This window comes from Barbus barbus (genome assembly GCF_936440315.1).
Source record: "Barbus barbus genome assembly, chromosome: 1".
Lineage (NCBI taxonomy): Eukaryota > Metazoa > Chordata > Actinopteri > Cypriniformes > Cyprinidae > Barbus > Barbus barbus.
In genome coordinates this window covers 16,910,924-16,930,838 of record NC_136729.1, presented here as the reverse complement: position 1 = coordinate 16,930,838, position 19,915 = coordinate 16,910,924, and the positions used below count along the sequence as shown (strand labels likewise).

At 36.9% G+C, this 19,915-nt stretch overlaps 2 protein-coding genes across 2 annotated transcripts; one reads left to right on the top strand and one right to left on the bottom strand.

Moving 5' to 3' along the window:
• Positions 1-6,013: 6,013 nt before the first annotated feature.
• LOC306876644 (neuritin-like protein) lies at positions 6,014-8,820 on the top strand. The gene is made up of 3 exons (XM_079427977.1): positions 6,014-6,518; positions 7,309-7,450; positions 7,527-8,820. Exons 1-3 carry the CDS (start codon positions 6,485-6,487, stop codon positions 7,819-7,821), a joined length of 471 nt encoding a protein of 156 aa, XP_079284103.1. The 5' UTR covers positions 6,014-6,484; the 3' UTR covers positions 7,822-8,820.
• A 38-nt stretch (positions 8,821-8,858) lies between these two features.
• LOC306870573 (dynein axonemal assembly factor 1-like) lies at positions 8,859-19,089 on the bottom strand. Its single transcript, XM_079417936.1, has 10 exons — positions 18,899-19,089; positions 11,948-12,047; positions 11,750-11,841; positions 11,429-11,650; positions 11,139-11,305; positions 10,912-11,033; positions 10,603-10,769; positions 9,931-10,382; positions 9,722-9,778; positions 8,859-9,516 (listed from the first exon to the last, which is right to left on the bottom strand). Exons 1-10 carry the CDS (start codon positions 18,999-19,001, stop codon positions 9,265-9,267), a joined length of 1,734 nt encoding a protein of 577 aa, XP_079274062.1. The 5' UTR covers positions 19,002-19,089; the 3' UTR covers positions 8,859-9,264.
• Positions 19,090-19,915: the final 826 nt, after the last annotated feature.

The window sequence follows — 19,915 nt, the reverse complement described above, 5'->3', positions numbered from 1 at the left end:
GTTGCGTTGCATGTTCCGAGAGAAAGGGCCTGATCTTCTTAATATTATATAATGCAAATCTGCAGCACCGGGCAGTTTTAACAATGTGGTCTGAGAAATTCAGCTTATCATCAATCACAACTCCAAGGTTTCTGGCTGTTTTTGAAGGAGTTATGGTAGATGAGCCTAACTGGAAGCTGAGATTGTGATGAAGCGATGGGTTAGCTGAAATTACAAGCAGTTCTGTCTTAGCTAGGTTGAGTTGAAGGTGATGGTCCATCATCCAGCAAGAAATGTCTGATAGACACGCTGAGATGCGAGCAGCTATCGTCGGATCATCAGGATGGAATGAGAGGTAGAGTTGAGTGTCATCAGCATAGCAGTGATATGAAAAGCCATGTTTCTGAATGACAGAACCTAGTGATGCCATGTAGACAGAAAAGAGAAGTGGTCCAAGAACTGAGCCCTGAGGCACCCCAGTAGCTAGATGTTGCGACTTGGATACCTCACCTCTCCAAGATACTTTGAAGGACCTATCAGAGAGGTAAGACTCAAACCACTGGAGTGCGGTTCCTGAGAAGCTCTTTCTCAATAGGGTTGACAAGAGGATCTGATGGTTGACTGTATCAAAAGCAGCAGACAAATCTAGCAAGATGAGTAATGAAGATTTGTCAGCCGCTCTTGCAAGTCTTAGGGCTTCAACAACAGAAAGCAAGGCAGTTTCGGTCGAATGTCCACTTCTGAAGCCAGATTGGTTACTGTCCAGGAGGTTGTTCTGTGTGAGAAAGACAGAGACTTTATAAACTGTATTTTTCTATTAAACCAGGGGCTATCAAAACATCATATCCCTTCATAAACTGTATTTTTATTAAACCAAGGACTATCAAAACAGCACACCCCTTTATAAACTGTATTTTTATTAAACCAGGGGGTATCAAAACAGCATACCCCTTTATAAACTGTATTTTTATTAAACCAGGGGCTATCAAAACAGCATACCCCTTTATAAACTGTATTTTTCTATTTCTGTCAGGACCACTATCGTCAAAATGATAGATACTCAGCATAAAGTTTGGTTTGGCGGTATGGTTCTGTTCTGGGCAAAACTCCCTGTCCATCCATGCAGCCTGTCATGAATGAGCAGGGAGAGCAGCAATAATAATAATAATAACCCCCCCAACACAAACGAAAGGCCAGAACCCCCCAACACACGATAGGCCAGAACCGCCCAAACCACAACTGATGGCATTCTGAAAGAAGCATAGCCTTCTTAAAATAGCAGAGACTGGGGCAGCAGCCCCTTAAAGGAGAAGGCAGTGAAGGGGTGCTCTTCTTTATAAGCAGTTAAGAAGAGCAGCAGCCCCTTACCGGAGGAGAGTAGCAGCGAAGGGGTGCTCTTCTTTATAAGCAGCTAAGAAGAGCAGCAAGCCCCTTTAATGCAATACCTGAAAAAGATGCAGAAAACGCACTAAAATTGGCAGCCTAATCTGCAGCAAACAGTGCACTGCAGCCATATGAGAAAACATGAATGGTTCAAGAGATCGCCGGTTCTACCTGGCCTAAAAGATTCAGCATACATTTAAAAACTCTATAAAACAGCATATAACAACTCAAATCAACTCATCAGTTTACAAGTGTGTCGTCTCCCACTGACATTGTGCTCGTTGTGTTACGTGTCCTCAATTGACAACCTACAAGAGCGAAGACAAAAAACCTTACCAATACACTCGATAGCTTGCAGCAAGCATATTGCTTGCTTAAATCACAGCATGTTGCAGTAGTCAAGAACTTAAGGAAATAGCAGTCCCAATATTAGATGAGCCATAAGCAACAAGCATATTTCGAGAACAATCAGATGGTCTAAACAACAGCAAAACATTAGCTTCTTGCTGTTGCAAATTTAACGAAGTACCATTTGCAGTAACACCAATAGTTTAAAGCAGCAAGCAGGTCTAGCAACAAACATGATACTGAGCACTAGATAAGCCCTAAAAAGCAAGCGAAATCCCTATACCCTAACAGCTTTAAAACAAATACCTTCTGAAATAGCATAGACTGGGGCAGCACGCCCTTTAAGAAGAAGAGAAGCAGCGAAGGGGTGCTCTTCTTTAATAAGCAGCTGAGAAGAGCAGCATGCCCCTTTATTGCAGTACAGCATATGGTCAATAGCCGAAGTTTAGGCAACACCATGTAGCCCTTATCCAGATAAACCGTTAGCATTAATAACCTTTGGTAGCAAAATCTACATACTGCCCATTAGTATCAAGCATGTTACAGGTACACTAATTAAAGCAACAGCATATCACTAACTTAAAACACAGCGTTTTGAAAATAATGGTAGGATAAGTTTAATGAAACACAATTCCCAATACTAGATGAGCCTTAAGCAGCAAGCCTGTTTCATATCAGATAGCCTTAAACAGATTAAAAATAAGCCTGGCTGTGGTAAGTTTAACTGGGTAATGTTACCAGTGTGTCAAGATACACCAATGAGCCTAAAACAACAGCATGTCTAGCAAACAAACATGTTACTGAACAACTGCCTTAAACAACGAGCAATATTTGATAGCATAATTGCCAACATAGCATAAGGCAATGAGAATGAAAAAGAACTTCGCTTAGCTTCGTGAAGACATTCAGAGTGAGATGAATAAAGGGTTAAAAGTTCAGTTGTTACGTATGCTTTAACCCTCCGTGATATCTTTGCTTTTTCCAGCAGGGAAAGCAGATCTCTTGTAAAAGTGTTGTTGATACAGTCACATTAGCACAACTTCAGCGAATTGCGGGCATTGCAGTCTATATCAATGATATATCGTTGTGAGAAGCAGTGCTTGCTCAGGTCACTTCCGAGTCTATCAGCTTATATCAATCACGGCGAATTCGCGTTCAAGTTCACAAACTTGAATCTGGTGAGAACTCTGTGAGAAATGAACCCATGAAAATTCCTGATTGAAGATTTCCCATAGAGATAGAATTTGCGGTCTAATTTGCTCCTGAGCAAGCAGGAAAAGCTGCCGATTCAAACTGAATAGAGCTTATATAGGAATGCCGCAATAGGTGTCGTATTCCTATAGGTAGATGTGATCAGCTGAGAATCAGCTGATGCAAGCTTGGCTCACGTGACCTGCCAGAATTGACGCTAACGCTCGATTAAACTATCAAAACAGCACAGCCCTTTATAAACTGTATTTTTATTAAACCAAGGACTATCAAAACAGCACACCCCTTTATAAACTGTATTTTTCTATTAAACTAGGGGCTATCAAAACAGCACAGCCCTTTATAAACTGTATTTTTATTAAACCAAGGACTATCAAAACAGCACACCCCTTTATAAACTGTATTTTTCTATTAAACTAGGGGCTATCAAAACAGCACAGCCCTTTATAAACTGTATTTTTATTAAACCAGGGGCTATCAAAACAGCACAGCCCTTTATAAACTGTATTTTTATTAAACCAGGGGCTATCAAAACAGCATACCCCTTTATAGACTGTGTTTTTATTAAACCAGGGGCTATCAAAACAGCATACCCCTTCATAAACTGTATTTTTATTAAACCAGGGGCTATCAAAACAGCATACCCCTTTATAGACTGTGTTTTTATTAAACCAGGGGCTATCAAAAAAGCATACCCCTTCATAAACTATTTTTATTAAACCAAGGGCTATCAAAACAGCATACCCCTTCATAAACTGTATTTTTATTAAACCAGGGGCTATCAAAACAGCATACCCCTTCATAAACTGTATTTTTATTAAACCAAGGGCTATCAAAACAGCATACCCCTTCATAAACTGTATTTTTATTAAACCAGGGGCTATCAAAACAGCATACCCCTTCATAAACTGTATTTTTATTAAACCAGGGGCTATCAAAACAGCATACCCCTTCATAAACTGTATTTTTATTAATCCAGGGGCTATCAAAACAGCATACCCCTTTATAAACTGTATTTTTATTAAACCAAGGACTATCAAAACAGCATACCCCTTCATAAACTGTATTTTTATTAAACCAGGGGCTATCAAAACAGCATACCCCTTTATAAACTGTATTTTTATTAAACCAAGGGCTATCAAAACAGCACAGCCCTTTATAAACTGTATTTTTATTAAACTAGGGGCTATCAAAACAGCACAGCCCTTTATAAACTGTATTTTTATTAAACTAGGGGCTATCAAAACAGCACAGCCCTTTATAAACTGTATTTTTATTAAACTAGGGGCTATCAAAACAGCATACCCCTTTATAAACTGTATTTTTATTAAACCAGGGACTATCAAAACAGCATACCCTTCACAAACACTGGTATGCTGTTTTGACAAAGTAGGCTAAATTGATAGACCCTGCTATAAAACTCAACTTCCGGTATGCTATTCTGACAAAGTATGCTACATCGACAGAACACCCACATCCACACAAACTACCTCACTTCCGCTGACTCTAGAGCGTCACACAAGTATGCTACTTTACTTCCACCCAGAGCATTTGTCTATGGCTCTGCTCCCACCTAATGGTAGATTCTTCTTCTTTTTTTTTTGAAAAGTTGCATGCCTCTCAAGCAGTGTGTAAAACATAATTCATAAATCATAATTCATGTTACATTTGTTACTTAATGATTTTTATTTTTTAACTTGTGGGAATTTTTAGGCCTACATTAGGCTATAGCTAATAAAGAAGTCGGTATGCCGTGTGATTATATAGGTTTATAGGACAACAGAATACAAAAATCACTATAACTTTTCTTTACCAGTGATATTAATTAGATATTAATATCATGGCACTTGAATTGTGCATCATCTGTTGCATTGTGCCGAATTACTATATTATTATATTACAGTGGGGGCCAAAATGATCAGAACACTGGCATTTTCACCAGCTAAAAAAATGGCCAGTTTAAGTCAGTTATTTCTTACTTTTGTTGTAGTGTGTCAGTAGGAAATAGCAGTTTACATTTCCAAACATTCCTTTTGCTATAAATTATAATAATCCAGTGAGATTTTTGCCTGACAACAGCAGTGCTCCACACAGAGTTTGTCTGGAATGACATGAAGAAACAGAACAAACTGAGACAGACTAAATCCAGAAGAACTGTGGCAACATCTCCAAGATGCTTCAAGAGACCTACCTGCAAAGCTATAGTACTGTTAAAAGTTTTAGGCACTTGTGGAAAAATGCTGTAAAATGAGGATGCTATCAAAAATAATGTCAAGTCAAGTCAATATTATTTGTATAGCGCTTTTAACAATGCATTTACATTAACAATTTTTACATCGGCTTGATATAAAGCTGGGTGGCTTTATATCAGCTTTACAGTATTTAGACAGGGAAATAGTTTGTCAAAATAGTGTCATTCTCCTCTGGCCAGACAAAATCAGCAGTTTAAATCTAGGCTAAAGCAGAATCAGATTGTGCAAAGTCATAAATAGAATTTCTTTATCAATTAACTTCTATTAACTAAATTAAATCAACATTTGGTGTGCCATCCTTTGGTGTTTAAAGCAGCTTTTGCCCTAGGTGCGCTTGCGCATAGTTTTTCAGGTAGCTTTGCAAGTAGGTTTCTTGAAGCCTCTTGGAGACGTTGCCACAGTTCTTCTGGATTTAGTTTGTTCTGTTTCTTCATGTTATTCCAGACAGACTGGATGTTGTTTAGATCAGATCTCTGTGTGGAGCACTGCTGTTGTCAGACTCCTTGTGCAAACAAAAATCTCACTTAATGGCAAAATGAGTGTTTGGAAATGTAAACTGACACACTACAGCAAAAGATAGAAATAACTGACTTAAAACCTTTTTTAGCTGGCAAAAATACTAACCATGCCATATACATAGGCTAGCTGTTTACTTATATAATACCATGGTACTACAATTATTCCATGTCCAAAAACACATTAGAGAAAAAAAAATAGTGACAGATTCAGTGACAGGGAAAATGAGAGAGGAGTTGATAGTAATGGCTTTATATAAGAGACAGTAATCCGTCTTTATTCTCCTCTCCCTTTAGATTTACGCAATGATATAATCCAAGCCTGTCAATCAGACAGAGGCTTGTCCACTGTGTGTGTATTAGAAAGAACCATGCTGGAATTAAAATGACAGTCCTACTGGGATTTTTTTCCATCTGTTTGTATATTGTGTGTGAGTTTGACAGAGACTGAGAGAGAGAGACAAACAGCCAATATTCTAAGCTATATAGAACCATTGTTATGAGAGGTATATTCTTCTTTTCTGATATGATGAACAGTGTAGCCGGAAATAATCTTTAATCCCAGTTTTCCCCCTTTTAATAATCAGATGTCACAGCCCCCGTTTATCCATCAGGCTCAACAGTTGGCTTCAAAGTTGCAGTTATTTTCTGAAACAGGAAGGTGACTGAGATGTCAAGGAAGGTGAATGGGACCTCAAGAAGGTTTGGATTATTTGTACATGATCGTGTGTTAAAGTGCAAACATTAGGTGCTCCGGTGCGAGTGGTCTTCAGTTTAAAATTCTGGCTGTTCAACGGAATGCATCTACTGCTGTTCCTTTTATTCTGCCTCAGTGAGTAAAAGTCTTTTTTTATATTCAAACTTGTGTTTATGTGTGTAATATCATTGTTTGTTTTACAATTATCATATATATATATATATATATATATATATATATACATGCATACTGCATATAAATACAAATCTTTATGGTCAATGGTCAATGGTCATAGTGTATAGTATGCTGCACATACCATAAACGTAACGTCCAAAATTTTTGAGGCTCAGAAATTTCGGATGTTGCTGTATCTTATGTTCCTGAACTACTAAATGTATGAGTAGTATCCTTTATATTTCTCTTTTAAAATAAAGATAGATGTGGTTAGAGGAGAGAAATGAGAGTTTTGTCTTTTCGAGCTGGTTTGCAGCCAGATTAAATGTAATTTTTGCCCTGGGTCTAATCCCTAGATTAATCCATGTGACGTATTACAGCATCTAACAGTATAGTGAAATAGACACACATAGACAAAAATACAATAAAATATCATAGAGTTCCAGAAGACATGTCAGCTAACAGTTCTGTCAGTTAATGCCATATGCCATTTGTAAAAATGAAAGTGCATTTGTAATCAGAGGTCTAATACTTTAATACTGTTATGTATTCTATTTACATTTTGTCTTTTTAAAATATTATTAATGTGTTATTTCTTATTTTATTGCCTAATTCCTGTTTGCACTATGTCTGTACTTTCTTCTGCATTGGAAGCTACTGTCACCAAGGCAAATTCCTGTGTGTAAACATATCAGGCAATAAAGGTCTTTCTTATTCTGATTCTGAACTGCGTACATTTTTTTCCTCTCAGGTCTCTGTTCTTCTGTGCTGAGTGCAGCAGTAACCCCTCCATGTAGTTCTGTATACAGGGGCTTTGCTGAATGTCTGGTCACTTTGGGTGACAGTGTGAGCTCCAAGGCTGATAACCCACAAGACATCAACTCCATTTGCAAGTGAGCCACGTTCACACACAAATACACCATTTTTAGTTTTTTTGATCTCAATACATTGCACTTTTCACATCTGCAGGTCATGGGATGCTTTCCAGGTGTGTGTGAGTGGTGTCTTGTCAGGCTGTCGAGGTGATGCAGCGGAAATTTGGGAATCTTTGAGAGCAGAGTCCCGGAAAACAGCATTTGCTGGTAACCTCTACGACATGTGTGCCAGTCGTACTGAAGCTGCGACTGCAACCACACCTCTGGTTCCCAACGCTGATCAAAGCAACCAGGAAACACTTAAAGGACTCGCTCATTCTGTCAGCCACTCAGTCTGTAAAGAGCTGCTCCTGATATGCCTCTCTCTTCTCCTGCTGCTTTGGATGTAACCTATCCATTTAACATAGCTGAACTGATGCCATTGACAGTGCTACAGGCACATACGTGTATCTGCATAGACTCTTTATCTTGGTATATTTTATTTCATTTCATGTGTAAGTTAATATGTAAGATTTTTGGTAAGATATTCAAGACACATGTATTTGCTTGTTTAACAATTATGACAAAAAGGTTTCTATAAAAAACAGTTATGTTCTGTACTCAAATCTAATGGTTTGGCACAGGATTTAATATCTGTAGTTTGTGTCAAAGACCATAATTAGTTGATATTGTGTTGTATTTTAAACACAATATTGCCTGTTTTTGCTCAGTTTTGCATAGAACGTAATTTCCTTTAAAGCCACAGCAGAATCGTCCGTCTCCGAGCAGCACAGCGGTGTTTAGTTTGTGAACGAATCGAATGAAGACATTTACCAACACCTGCTGGCAGATTTAGTGTCTTATTTAGAGTATCATTTTATTCATAATAAGAATAACAACAACAATAATAAAAACAAAGTTATAGTTCACCCCAAAAAAATGTAAGTTCTGTCATCATTTACTCACCCTCATGTCGTTGCAAACCTTTCTTTTGTGGAACATAAAAGAAGGTATTTTGATGACTTTCATTGTATGAACAAACAATACTGAGATGTTTCTCAAATGATCTTCTTTTGTGTTTCATAGTTTATGTTAGGCTGTTGTAGCCTAAATGCTTATGTGTAATACATTTTTTTGTTGAATCAAATAAAATATTTCTAAAGCTACAATTTGTAATGTCTACTTGATACTTTCTCATTTGACACAAAAATAGCTTTAAATAATCTTTTGTGGGTATTTCCACAGTCAAATTTATTTTGCGATTAATTAATCGAAACATCATGTAATTAATTAGATTAAAGATTTTAAACGACTGACAGCCCTAATATAAATGTTATATATAAATTATATACAAGTGTCTTGAAGTATTTGCAAAATACATTTATAATATCTGCAATAAAATTCAAAGCAAAATGATTTAGTTATTGTATTTTTTATTATTTTATTTAAATTATTAACATGATTTGGTGATTTAAAGTTAAACACCTTTTATAAATCAGGTAGACATCCAATTTAAAGGGAAAGTTCCCCCCAAAATTAAATTCTGTCATTAATTACACACGTCGTTCCAAACCTGTAAGACCTTCCTTCATCTTCGGAACACAAATTAAGATATTTTTGATGAATCCAAGAGCTTTCAGAAAGCTCTCAGATTACATCAAAAATATTTTAATTTGTGTTCCAAAGATGAACAAAGGTCTTACGGGTTTGGAACGACATGAGTAATTAATGACAAAATTTTCATTTTTGGGTGAACTATCCCTTTAAATGCATATCCAAGTTTTGTGCTGGAGCGCTTCCACGGTTGGAAAACACTACAATATAGTTTCATCCATTAGTTCAACCATAAAAACTCAGTCCAGTTCTTCAATCAGAACTGTCTTTCTGTTTTCCTCTGGCTTTGGGAAGTCATCCCCTGACTCTGCTTGACTGGAGAAGGCAGGACTCTGCTGCTTGACTGAGGTTCTCTTAGTGGAGACGTTAATAAGTAGCTGAGACTGATCAGTGGCCACGGCATCTGACTGAGGCCAGTGATACAAACTTGTAACAGCTTCTGATTCTGTGTCATCACCAGAGATGACCTGAATCTTTGGACGGATCACACTCTGAAAAATATAACATGTAAATCTCTACAACTTTGCCATAAAATTGAATCACAATGTTTCATCACAACTTAGGAAATGTCATCATGTTATAATTATATATGCTTTTACACCAAGTGTTATTTTAGTATCATTGAGATACTGTTATAGTATTTATTCATATTTTAATGGTTTTAGTTTTAGTTAATTGAAATAACCCTGCACTTACCTGTGACATTGTTGGGAATATAAGGCTATTTTCTTCATCATCAAGGTCTGGAAGATCCTAGGAAGAAATCAGGAACATCAAAAATGTTATTTGCAGTGAAATATTATAAAAAGTTTCTATATAAATCAAGTATACAGTGCAGGGAAATTCTATTCATTGTAAAAGCAAATTGAATTTATATTGATTTGAGCAATGGTGTAAGTACTCACATCAATTGTTAATGTTGGTTCATCTGACAGGGTGATAGACTCTATTTCATCCTCAGGGATCAGCTCAGTGACGAGAGCTCCAGGACCTGTGACTGAGACTAAACCACTCTGATGTGACTGTGATGATTTTGTGTAAACACTCATTTTCTGGTACTTCTCCTCTTCAGTCTTCAATCCCTGGGTTGATTCGCCAGTCTGTTTCTGGTCAAATGATGGATGGAGAATCTGTTCTGAAACTGTCTGCTGTCCCTCTGGTTTTGACTGGTCGGAATGATTTTGATCAAGTGTTGTTTGGATAATCTGTGCCTCATCATTTGCAGATTTGAAGGTGTAGTCCATCTCTGAAGCTGATGGATCAGTTTGTTCTTGCTCTGTTTTTAAAGAGTCACTCTCTGTAGTTTCTGGTGTTTCATCTCGAGGGCTCTGATCCTCAGTAACAGGACTTGGAGGCTCTATGATTCATAAGGATAAACCATAAGCGTTTAATGATGCTGTATGTTAGAAATAGGTGAGAAAATATGAGTGTGTATACACTACTGTTCAAAAGTTTGGGGTTGGTCTTTCTTTTTTTTAAAGACGTCTCTTATGCCCACCATTTATTTGATCAAAAAAACAGTAAGAACTTTAATAAACTTTTGAACGATAGTTAATATGTGAACAGATTGTGTTTGCCTTTCTCCAAAAGCTCTCGAGCCTGCCTTCGTCTCAGTGAGTTCTCTTTGATGGCGGTAATTGCATCCAAACTCTCCTCGATCTTCCTTCTCTCTCTTGTTTCCCACATTTCTCTTTCTTTTCGCTCACCTTCCAAACCACCAGCTGCCCATGCCTCTGCACATGCTCTGTTAATTAATGTAAACTTCAGTAAAAGAATCAACAAAAGCCTCTAGATGAACTAGTAACAAAGGCTATCCCTAACTGACCATGGCGGTTGTCAGACAAGTAATGCTATAGGACTTAAGCACAGAAAACAATGTTGCTAACCTGTCTTTTGGAAAAACAGGCCGGTCATCTAGATAGGTCAGCTGCTTGAGATGCACAATCAGAGTCTTCCTGTAGTTTGGGATTTTTTTGATGACCTCATTACCCATTAGATTTAACACCCGCTGGCAAATTCAAACAAACATGAATTAACTTCTAGAAATTTAGTCCACATCCAGAAGTAAGCATTACTGATCATGTATACGAGGAAAGAGATGCACTGTTTTTACCAAGTCAGGCATTCTCTCCAGAACGCCGATGAGGGCTGGATCTCTGATGCGGTTGTGAGACAGATCAAGAACACTGATGGATAGACAGTCTGACAGCTCCTCCATGTCACACACATTCTCCAGTGAGTTGTGGGAGATCTGCAGCGTGGACAGCTCACTCAAGCAGGCTGAAAAACAAACGATAAATGACTTTATGGTATATTGAGGAACAGGGAACAACTCAATACAGGCAACAGTTGTTAACAATACATTGTGTGGTGCCATTTTCATTGGTGTGTGCAAGTACTCACATATGTTCTCAATGACCTTGATATAATTGTTTGAGACATTGAGGGTGCAAAGCTTGCTGAGTGGTTCCAGATTTTCCAGAATATGAATTAGATTCTGATGGAGGAAAAGACAGCGAAGCTCTGTCTGATTCTCCAGATTTTCAATCTTGCGAATGCCATTGCATTCCAGCCATAGGCAGCGCAGGCCAGTATATTCCTCCAAACCCTCAATACAAGAAAAACCTACAATGCAGAAGTAACAACTTTACATAAAAAGCTGAAAAGAAAATATAAGAAAAGATGCAATATTAAAACAGTCTTTCAAATGCAGAAATTTCAAACCTTTATAGTGAAGATAAAGTGTGTCATTCAGCCTTGGCGTCAGGTACAGTTTGTTTTTCTTGCAGTGCTCCCTTAAAAACGGTTTTGTAATTCTTAGAAGACACAAGAAAAATCATTCAGTATTTTGTTCTTAGACAACAACATATGTTTTCCCATGCAAATATCCTACAGGTATTATAAAAATGTGTATTTTATCACCTGAGACCTGAATGCATTGTGCTGCTCTCTGATGCTTTGGCTTCTATTGTGCCAGCGTTAACCTTTGTCCCATCAGCAGTTGCACTCTGAGACTCCTGGCCTTTGAAAGACATTTTATTACTATTGGGCTTTTTCCAAAAAAAGAGTACAAAATCAGACATTAAATTATTTTTATTAAAAAGTAAGCTTTTTTCCTTTTATCAAAACATTATCAGTAAAAGGAGGCACTTACCCAAATGTCTACCAAATGTTGGTTTTGTGGGTGTGTCAGTTTTTATCATTTTAAAGAACAGGAAATAATAAAGTAACATGGCTGTATAAAATGCTGGAAAGAGATAAATAATAGATTTTTTGATATTTAAAAATGTAAATACTAATTAAAAATAGCTAATAATTAGTTAAAATAACAATATTTTTATATTATTTTAATTGTTCGTGTCAAACATGCTATTTTTATGTCGCAGCACCCAAAGTGTAGTTTACATTTACATTTAGCCATTTAGCAGACGCTTTTATCCAAAGCGACATACAAATGAGTAAGATGGAAGCAATCAAAATCAACAAAAGAACAATGATATGCAAGTGCTATAACAAGTCTCAGTTAGCTTAACGCAGTACACGTAGCAAGGTTTTTAAATAATTATATATTAAATAAAAAGAAAACAGATAGAATAGAAAAAGAATAGAGCAAGCTAGTGTTAGAGGCCTTTTTTGCTTTTGTTAATTGTATAATAAATAAAAAGAAAACAGAATACAAAAAAAATTAGAAAGCTAAGCTACTGTTCATTTTTTTTTTTTAAGAAAACAAGTATTAAATGAATAGAGTGCTAAAGTCTAAAAGGGACAAGTTTTTTTTTTTTTTAAGAATAGAATTAGAAAAGAGAGTGCTAGAGTTAGAGGGTCAAATAAACATGGAAGATATGTGTTTTTAGCCAATTCTTGAAGATGTTTAAGGACTCTGCTGCTCGGATTGAATTGGGCAGGTTATTCCACCAGGAGGGAACATTTAATTTAAAAGTCTGTGAAAGTGATTTTGTACCTCTTTGGGATGGCAAAATAAAGTGACGTTCACTTGCAGAACGCAAGTTTCTAGAGGGCACATAAGTCTGAAGTAATGAATTTAGGTAAAGGGGTGCAGAGCTAGTGGTGGTTCTGTAGGCAAACATCAATGCCTTGAATTTTATGCGAGCAGCTATTGGTAGCCAGCTGGGATGCACGATATTATGGGACTGATTTCGGAATCGGCCGATAATGGCTTTAAATGTAAATATCAGCATCGGCCTGATATGAAAAATTATGTTATGTCTTGCCGATAAGACGAATGGGTTAACTCACAGGTGCTCAGGGTGTGCTAGTGATTAGATCATGTCAGCAGTGTGGCTCATTCTTGAAGCAAGGTTTTGTCTGAATGATGATTAGATTCACTGATTTAGATCTCTGCACTTAATCTCTGAAAGCACGTTCAGAATGACGCGTTCGGTGTATAAATAATAATAGCACGTGCAGTATTAATAGTCCGCCCGTTCGGTAAGGAGTTGTAATCTGTAGGGGGCGCTGTTGGCCTACTTCTAATTAAATTGAAAGTAAAAAAATAACATTTAGACTGTGTTTCTGATTAAATAAAGCAGTAATTGATGTCATAAAATAATTATTATGTTTTGATTTAATGGTCAGAAACTATAGCTTAAATGAAAAAAAAATCACAAACATGACACTTGTAAACAAAATTTTATATATACTGATTTATTCATTAATGTGTAATATGTTTTATTTTTTAAACAAATCATGAGCTCTAAAACATTTTTTACGCCTCTTTTGTTTTAGACCATCTACAAATGTTAAATCTTAAAATAAAATGTTAGGGTTAACACTGCATCTTTCTGGGGGGGGGGGGGGGGGGGGGGGGGCAGCGATTTACATATAGTTTATAGTTATTTTCAAAGCTTCAATGTACTGTCAAAAAACGTCATTATTTTTTATTTAATTCTAATAAATAAGCTCTTGTTAAAAACAAACCAAACTTATTTTTACAAAAATATTTTGCTTATAATTTCTGCACAGGAGAGACTTGGTGTTGTTTCCACAGAACTTCCTCAGCTGGCGAAGGAAGTACAACCTCTGCTGGGCTTTTTTCACAATAGAGTCAATGTGATTGTCCTACTTCAGGTCCTGGGAGATGGTGGTGCCCAGGAACCTGAACGACTACACTGTTGTTACAGTGCTGTTCGTGATGGTGAGTGGGGGGAGTGCAGGGGGGGTTTCTCCTGAAGTCCACAATCATCTCCACAGTTTTGAGCATATTAAGCTCCAGGTTGTTGAGACTGCACCAAACAGCCAGCTCTTTAACCTCCTGTCTGTAAGCAGACTCGTCACCATCCTGAATGAGGCCAATGACTGGTGCCATCTGCAAACTTCAGGAGCTTGACAGAGGGGTCTTTAGATGTGCAGTCGTTCGTGTAGAGGGAGAAGAGCAGTGGGGAGAGAACGCAGCCCTGAGGAGCTCCGGTGCTGATGGTGCGGATGCTAGATGAGCAATTTTTCCAGATTCACTAGCTGCTGCCTGTCTGTCAGGAAGCTGTTGATCCACTGACAGACGGAGGTGGGCACGGAGAGCTGAGTTAGTTTGGGCAGGAGGAGGTTTGGAATGATAAAGTGTTAAAGGCCGAGATGAAGTCCACAAACAGGATCCTCACATAAGTCCCTGGGGCCTCATTTATAAAACTCTCCGTAGATTTCATCCTAAAAGTGTACATAGCCACAAAAGCTCGATTATGCCGGGACCTCTGAAAAAATCCCTTTATAAATCCCAGTTAGGTGAAGATTGTGCGTATGTGCATCTCCACCTCGTCTCCTCCCCGAAATCACCATATATGGAGCTTACAATGCCTAGTTTTACAATGCATAACCTCATCTGCATATAATTTCCATGCATATTCCCATCCACTTGACACCATGTTTAACACCGTCAAAGGTACAAGACATTAAGGAAATATGAGATACAGACTATAAATGCCATTTGTGCCAAACATTTTTTTTTATAGCTAAAAGTCATCCAATTTCCTTGTTATGTTTTAGAATAAATATATCAAAATATTCATAAAAAACTAAACTATTTAAAATAGTTATAAAAGAAATATTTTAGAATAAAGTTTTAAAGTTATAAAGAATAAAGTTGATCTCATTCTTTTACACTGGCTATTTTTAAAGGAAACAGATAGGCCTATATTTATTGAAGTGTAAATACAATTGTCTGACTCGGTGTGTCACTGACGTATTTTAAAAATGAAATGTGCAAATCTTACAGTTTACTTCCAGTTGTATCCTTCAAATACAGTGGTATTTTTCATAATGTTGTGGAGATGCCTTCACACGACATTAACACCTCCGAGCAGCTGGGGTTGTACAGTAAATTTTTATCATTGGACCTATATTCCTCCTGGAAAAACAGTCCGTACGCATGGGTCAGAGTTTGCATGCAGGTGCTCAAATTTTCCCGTCAAGTTTGTTTTTATAAATCCCACCTTTTGCGTAGAAAGTGGCGTACGCCTCTTTCAGGGCAGGTTTTGTGCGTACGCAACGGTTATATATAGCCGCTTTTCCACTGTCAGGCCAGTGCGAGCCAATACTTTAAACGGGCCGTGCGGGGCTAATAGCCTCGGACCTGTAGCACTGAGCCCAAAATCATGACGCGTTTCCACCGTCGGGCCAGAAGCTCCGCAGCACTTCACTAAAAACCCGCCCTTTACACGCCTCTCAGGAACAACGTCATGCAACCCCATCATTTCACTGGTTAATATCAGAAAACTAATAAGAAATAAGTCACTGGAACTAGCATGACCACAAAACGAACATGTTAAATAAGCGGCCGTTTGTTTGCATGTTTTGTTAAAGATTGAAATCCAAAAGCATCGATATTTTACAATAATAAGTGATACAATGATCATAATGAATTAATTTATCAGGACTGAAAATGACTGACAGTTATTTCACAAAAGAATAAGGACACATACCTTATTATTCAGTCGAGTCTATTTCTGTTTAGTCACAGTATTCATCACATTTAGAAAAAATGATAATTTCTTTTTGATAATTTTTTTTACATAAAAAATACGACCTGAGTAGCAGAAGGAGCTCCCGAACAAAAAACATTATTATATGTTTATGACATACGCAGAGCGTAGACGAGATGAGATTTATGACAGATGAAATATGTTACTAAATGAATTCACGATTGTGATACAGAATGAGAAGCTGACGTCTGATTTCTTCAAGCGGCCGTATTTACCATGCTTATTACGGTAACGTTAATGGCTAGCGTGTATAGTTTTTTTGCATCGCTTATTGTATGGTGATAGTAATCCATATCCGATCTCAAACAGTTATTTTAAACACTCGCTGCTGTCTGAAAGTCAGTTTTGAGCTAAAATTATTTTAAAAGTCTTGGTGTTATAGCCGCTAACTCTATGAAATGATCCGTGGTGCTGACGCTCTCCAGACGCGGAGAAACACCGCCTTTGTTCATAACCACTCCTCAACCCCGAGCTGACCCGCTTTGGCCCAAGGTTTTCATCGGGCCAAAAAACCCTGGCCGTTCACCCTGAGGAGGCACTGACGAGGCACGAACAAGGCCCGGAAGTGACAGTGGAAACGCGACTACTGAGGCCCCTGGTCTGTCCAGATGCTGCAGGATGAAGTGCAGTCCCATGTTGACTGCATCCTCCACAGACCTATTTACTCTGTAGGCAAACTGCAGGGGGTCCAGTGATGTCCTTCAGACAGTGTTGGGGAGTAACTAGTTACATGTAATGGAATTACGCAATTTAATTACAAAATAAAAGTTACTAAGAACTTTTACTAAGAAAAAAATTAGTAATTAAATTACAGTTACTTATGAAAATGTTAATGATTACAAAGGGGGTTACATCTGATTTTTTCACACACAGTCTCACATACAGATTTAATTGAGTTCTTTCATAAATGGCAGTGACTGCTCTAAAATATGAAACACCAATGTTTCAGAAGTTTATAACGTGTATCTGATAACTTTAATATTTCCTTTAGGGTTTATGTATATGCTTTATTTTTTTAAGGTTAACTGTTTTTTTCTAAGGCATTGTTTGATTCCAGTTTTCCTGTCATAGCTATGCAAAGATTTGATTTCAAAAACAGTATCATAGCTATTAAACTATTTCTTATGTTTTTAAATCTGTATTTAACCTCAGAATGATTTTAAAGTAAGTCTGATTTTGTGGTGGCTGTGCTTCAAAGGGGACATCGGATGCCCATTTTCCACAAGTTGGTATGATTCTTTATTCTTGAAATGTTCTCAGTGGTCATGTAAAACAACACCCTTTTTACCTTGTCAAAAACAGCTCTGTTCACAGTGACTTGTTTCGGTGTATATCTCTTTACATGCTAATGAGCTCTGCTCACCCCGCCCCTCTCTTCTGTTGAAGAGCAAACGCGATTCGCAAATAATCATAAAAAACTTCATTCAAAAACTGCATGTTGTGTTTACTTGTGTTATCTTTGATTAATATTTAAATTAGTTTGATGATCTGAAACATTAAAGTGTGACAAACATGCAAAAAAAAAAAAAAAAAAAATCAGGAAGGGGGCCAACACTTTTTCACACCACTGTAAATGACAGCTTAATGACTTTTTATCTTTTTTATAATATTTTTTAAATAATATTAATATAATATTTTCTTTTTTAATATAATATATATTATAATTTAATATTATATTTTTATATATTTTTCTATACTATTTATTTGGCATTTAGTTTTTTATGTCATTTATTTGATAGTTATGTATACATTATTTTATTTTTTTATTTTAAATGGTAGAAAAAACAATTGTTGACCTCAAAATAAAGCACTTTCCCTCTGTACGTGGCTGTGGGGACGAACAGTTTTGTGGTGCTTGGAATTCTTTATAATGAATTAAAAACAAATATTGCCACATTGATGGCTCAAGAAGGTGTAATTGTTCAGATAACACTTTGTTTCATTTTAAAATATAAAAAAAATTGTAATCAAGTGTTTTTCAAGTGTAATGTTTCTGTAAAGGCTAGGGACAGAAAAATTGACATTTCCATAGAATGACCCCTATATATTTTAGGTTATAAATATGTGGCTATGTTACAGCTCCCCTTTGAAGCTCTTATGTTTTTCTCATTTTCTATCTCTCCAAGCCTATTCTGCTCACAGGTGATTGGAGATGAGTTTTGCTCTCACTTTTGTTGCAGTTTGCTGATTTTTGTAGAATAGCTTCTGTTTTTGCTTTTCAGATAAAAGAGTGGTTTAAGTTTAATATGTTGCAGGCTCATTTATTGGTAATAAATATTAGTATCATTATTTATTGGGCTTGTTTTTGAAGATGCGGTTGCTTATTTGTCTCGCGAGAGTTGGCAACAGTGGCTGGGAGAGACCTGCCATTAGTGACAATTTCAAGTAAAAATGTATTTAACAATTTTACTTTAAAAAATATTATTTAACTTTAGTTTGTTTTGGAAAAAAAAAATTAAGAACCAAAAAACAACCTATATTTAGGTTAGTGGTCAACAAATAAGGGTTTTTCAGCGCTCAGTTTTTAAATTATAACAAAATATGTATATAAATATGCCTAAACCTAAAGTGGGCGACATTTTAGCACCTTCACATGTTAATATAAAACAAAATGATTAAGCTCTATCAGAGTGCTGTTTTACTGAATAACAGTGTTGTTTTTACTCTGTTCATGAGGTAACTTAACAGTAGCCTATGCCATAGTTACAGTATTTGAGTCATTGACATTTTGAATAAAAGTCGGAGCAGCAGGATATAACCACGAAAGAACAGTATTTAAAAACAATATTCCAGTACATTACAACATTATTAACGCCGGATAAGACTTCGTTGCTGAGTCAGTTGTTATTTTGGTGAAGGCTTTTGTTAGACTTTACGTTACCTGGAACAATAGACACAACATCTTCACTCATGTCTTCTTCAGAGTCAGCCCTTGTTCCTTCCTCCGCGTTCAGTGTTGTGGATACGTTCATTTTTGTCTGCATTTCGCAATAATTTTGGAACACCGACCAACCGTTAACTTAGCTTAATAGCTGCTAACAGTGCTTGCCTTGAAGTTTGCGTAGTTTCCATAGAGACCGGACACGCTTCTCAAGAGGCGGGCCGATCTTCTGCTGGCGCGCGACAGGCCCCCATCTCCCCATCTCCGGCAGGCAGCTACTGAATCCTACAGAAGCCGTGGTCTGTGCTGATAGACTTACTTACGGATTTAAAACAGTCTACAACCAGAGAAGACTGAGGAAATCATTTTGGGAAAACCTCTGTACTATATGTAGCATGTGCAGAAATGTACTAATAAAGTAGGTTACAGATAGATAGCCTACTACTGAGAGGACAAGAAGGCTGTGCTTTTTATTGCAGTATGTTAGTGCCGAAAAAATTAGGTCCGTTTCCAAAGAAAACATTACCCACATATTAGGTTGTAAACCCAAAATTTAATCAGCTTTTAATGAAGACAAATTGTGTGGAATATAATTCTCAACTGATTTTATAACAATAGAGTTAAGGATACAATGTGTACAGTAGAAGAGTTAACTGAACATTTGCAGAAGAAAAAAGATATCCTATATATATCCTGTTCTTATTATTAATTAGGCCTATACCTACAAAATACATGCTACCAATATTCAGTCATATTTACACTCTAAATGAATGATGGATGCTAGTATAGGCTAAATATGCCAATGCAGCATCTATTAGTCAATATCACTCAATAATTTTCAACGTATGACAGGGGTGGTTCTGAACCTTTTTTATGTGGGATTTGTATCTAATGGTCTCTCTGAGGGCTAAGCTCCCTCATGAAATCCTAGAACCGCCCCTGGTATAAGAGTAGGCTACCATTTAAATACATTTTAACATGCAATTTTAACATATACATTTTCAACTGGAAAAAAAA

Excerpts from the sequence above, each read along its gene's own strand:
- LOC306876644 (XM_079427977.1), top strand. The coding sequence starts at position 6,485 with ATGCATCTACTGCTGTTCCTTTTATTCTGCCTCA. Across the intron at positions 6,519-7,308 it reads GTTCCTTTTATTCTGCCTCA|GTCTCTGTTCTTCTGTGCTG; the intron begins GTGAGTAAAAGT and ends TTTTCCTCTCAG. Across the intron at positions 7,451-7,526 it reads GACATCAACTCCATTTGCAA|GTCATGGGATGCTTTCCAGG; the intron begins GTGAGCCACGTT and ends TCACATCTGCAG.
- LOC306870573 (XM_079417936.1), bottom strand. The coding sequence starts at position 19,001 with ATGCAGACAAAAATGAACGTATCCACAACACTGAACGCGGAGGAAGGA. Across the intron at positions 11,651-11,749 it reads ACTTTATCTTCACTATAAAG|GTTTTTCTTGTATTGAGGGT; the intron begins GTTTGAAATTTC and ends TCTGCATTGTAG. Across the intron at positions 11,306-11,428 it reads CAAGGTCATTGAGAACATAT|CCTGCTTGAGTGAGCTGTCC; the intron begins GTGAGTACTTGC and ends TTTGTTTTTCAG.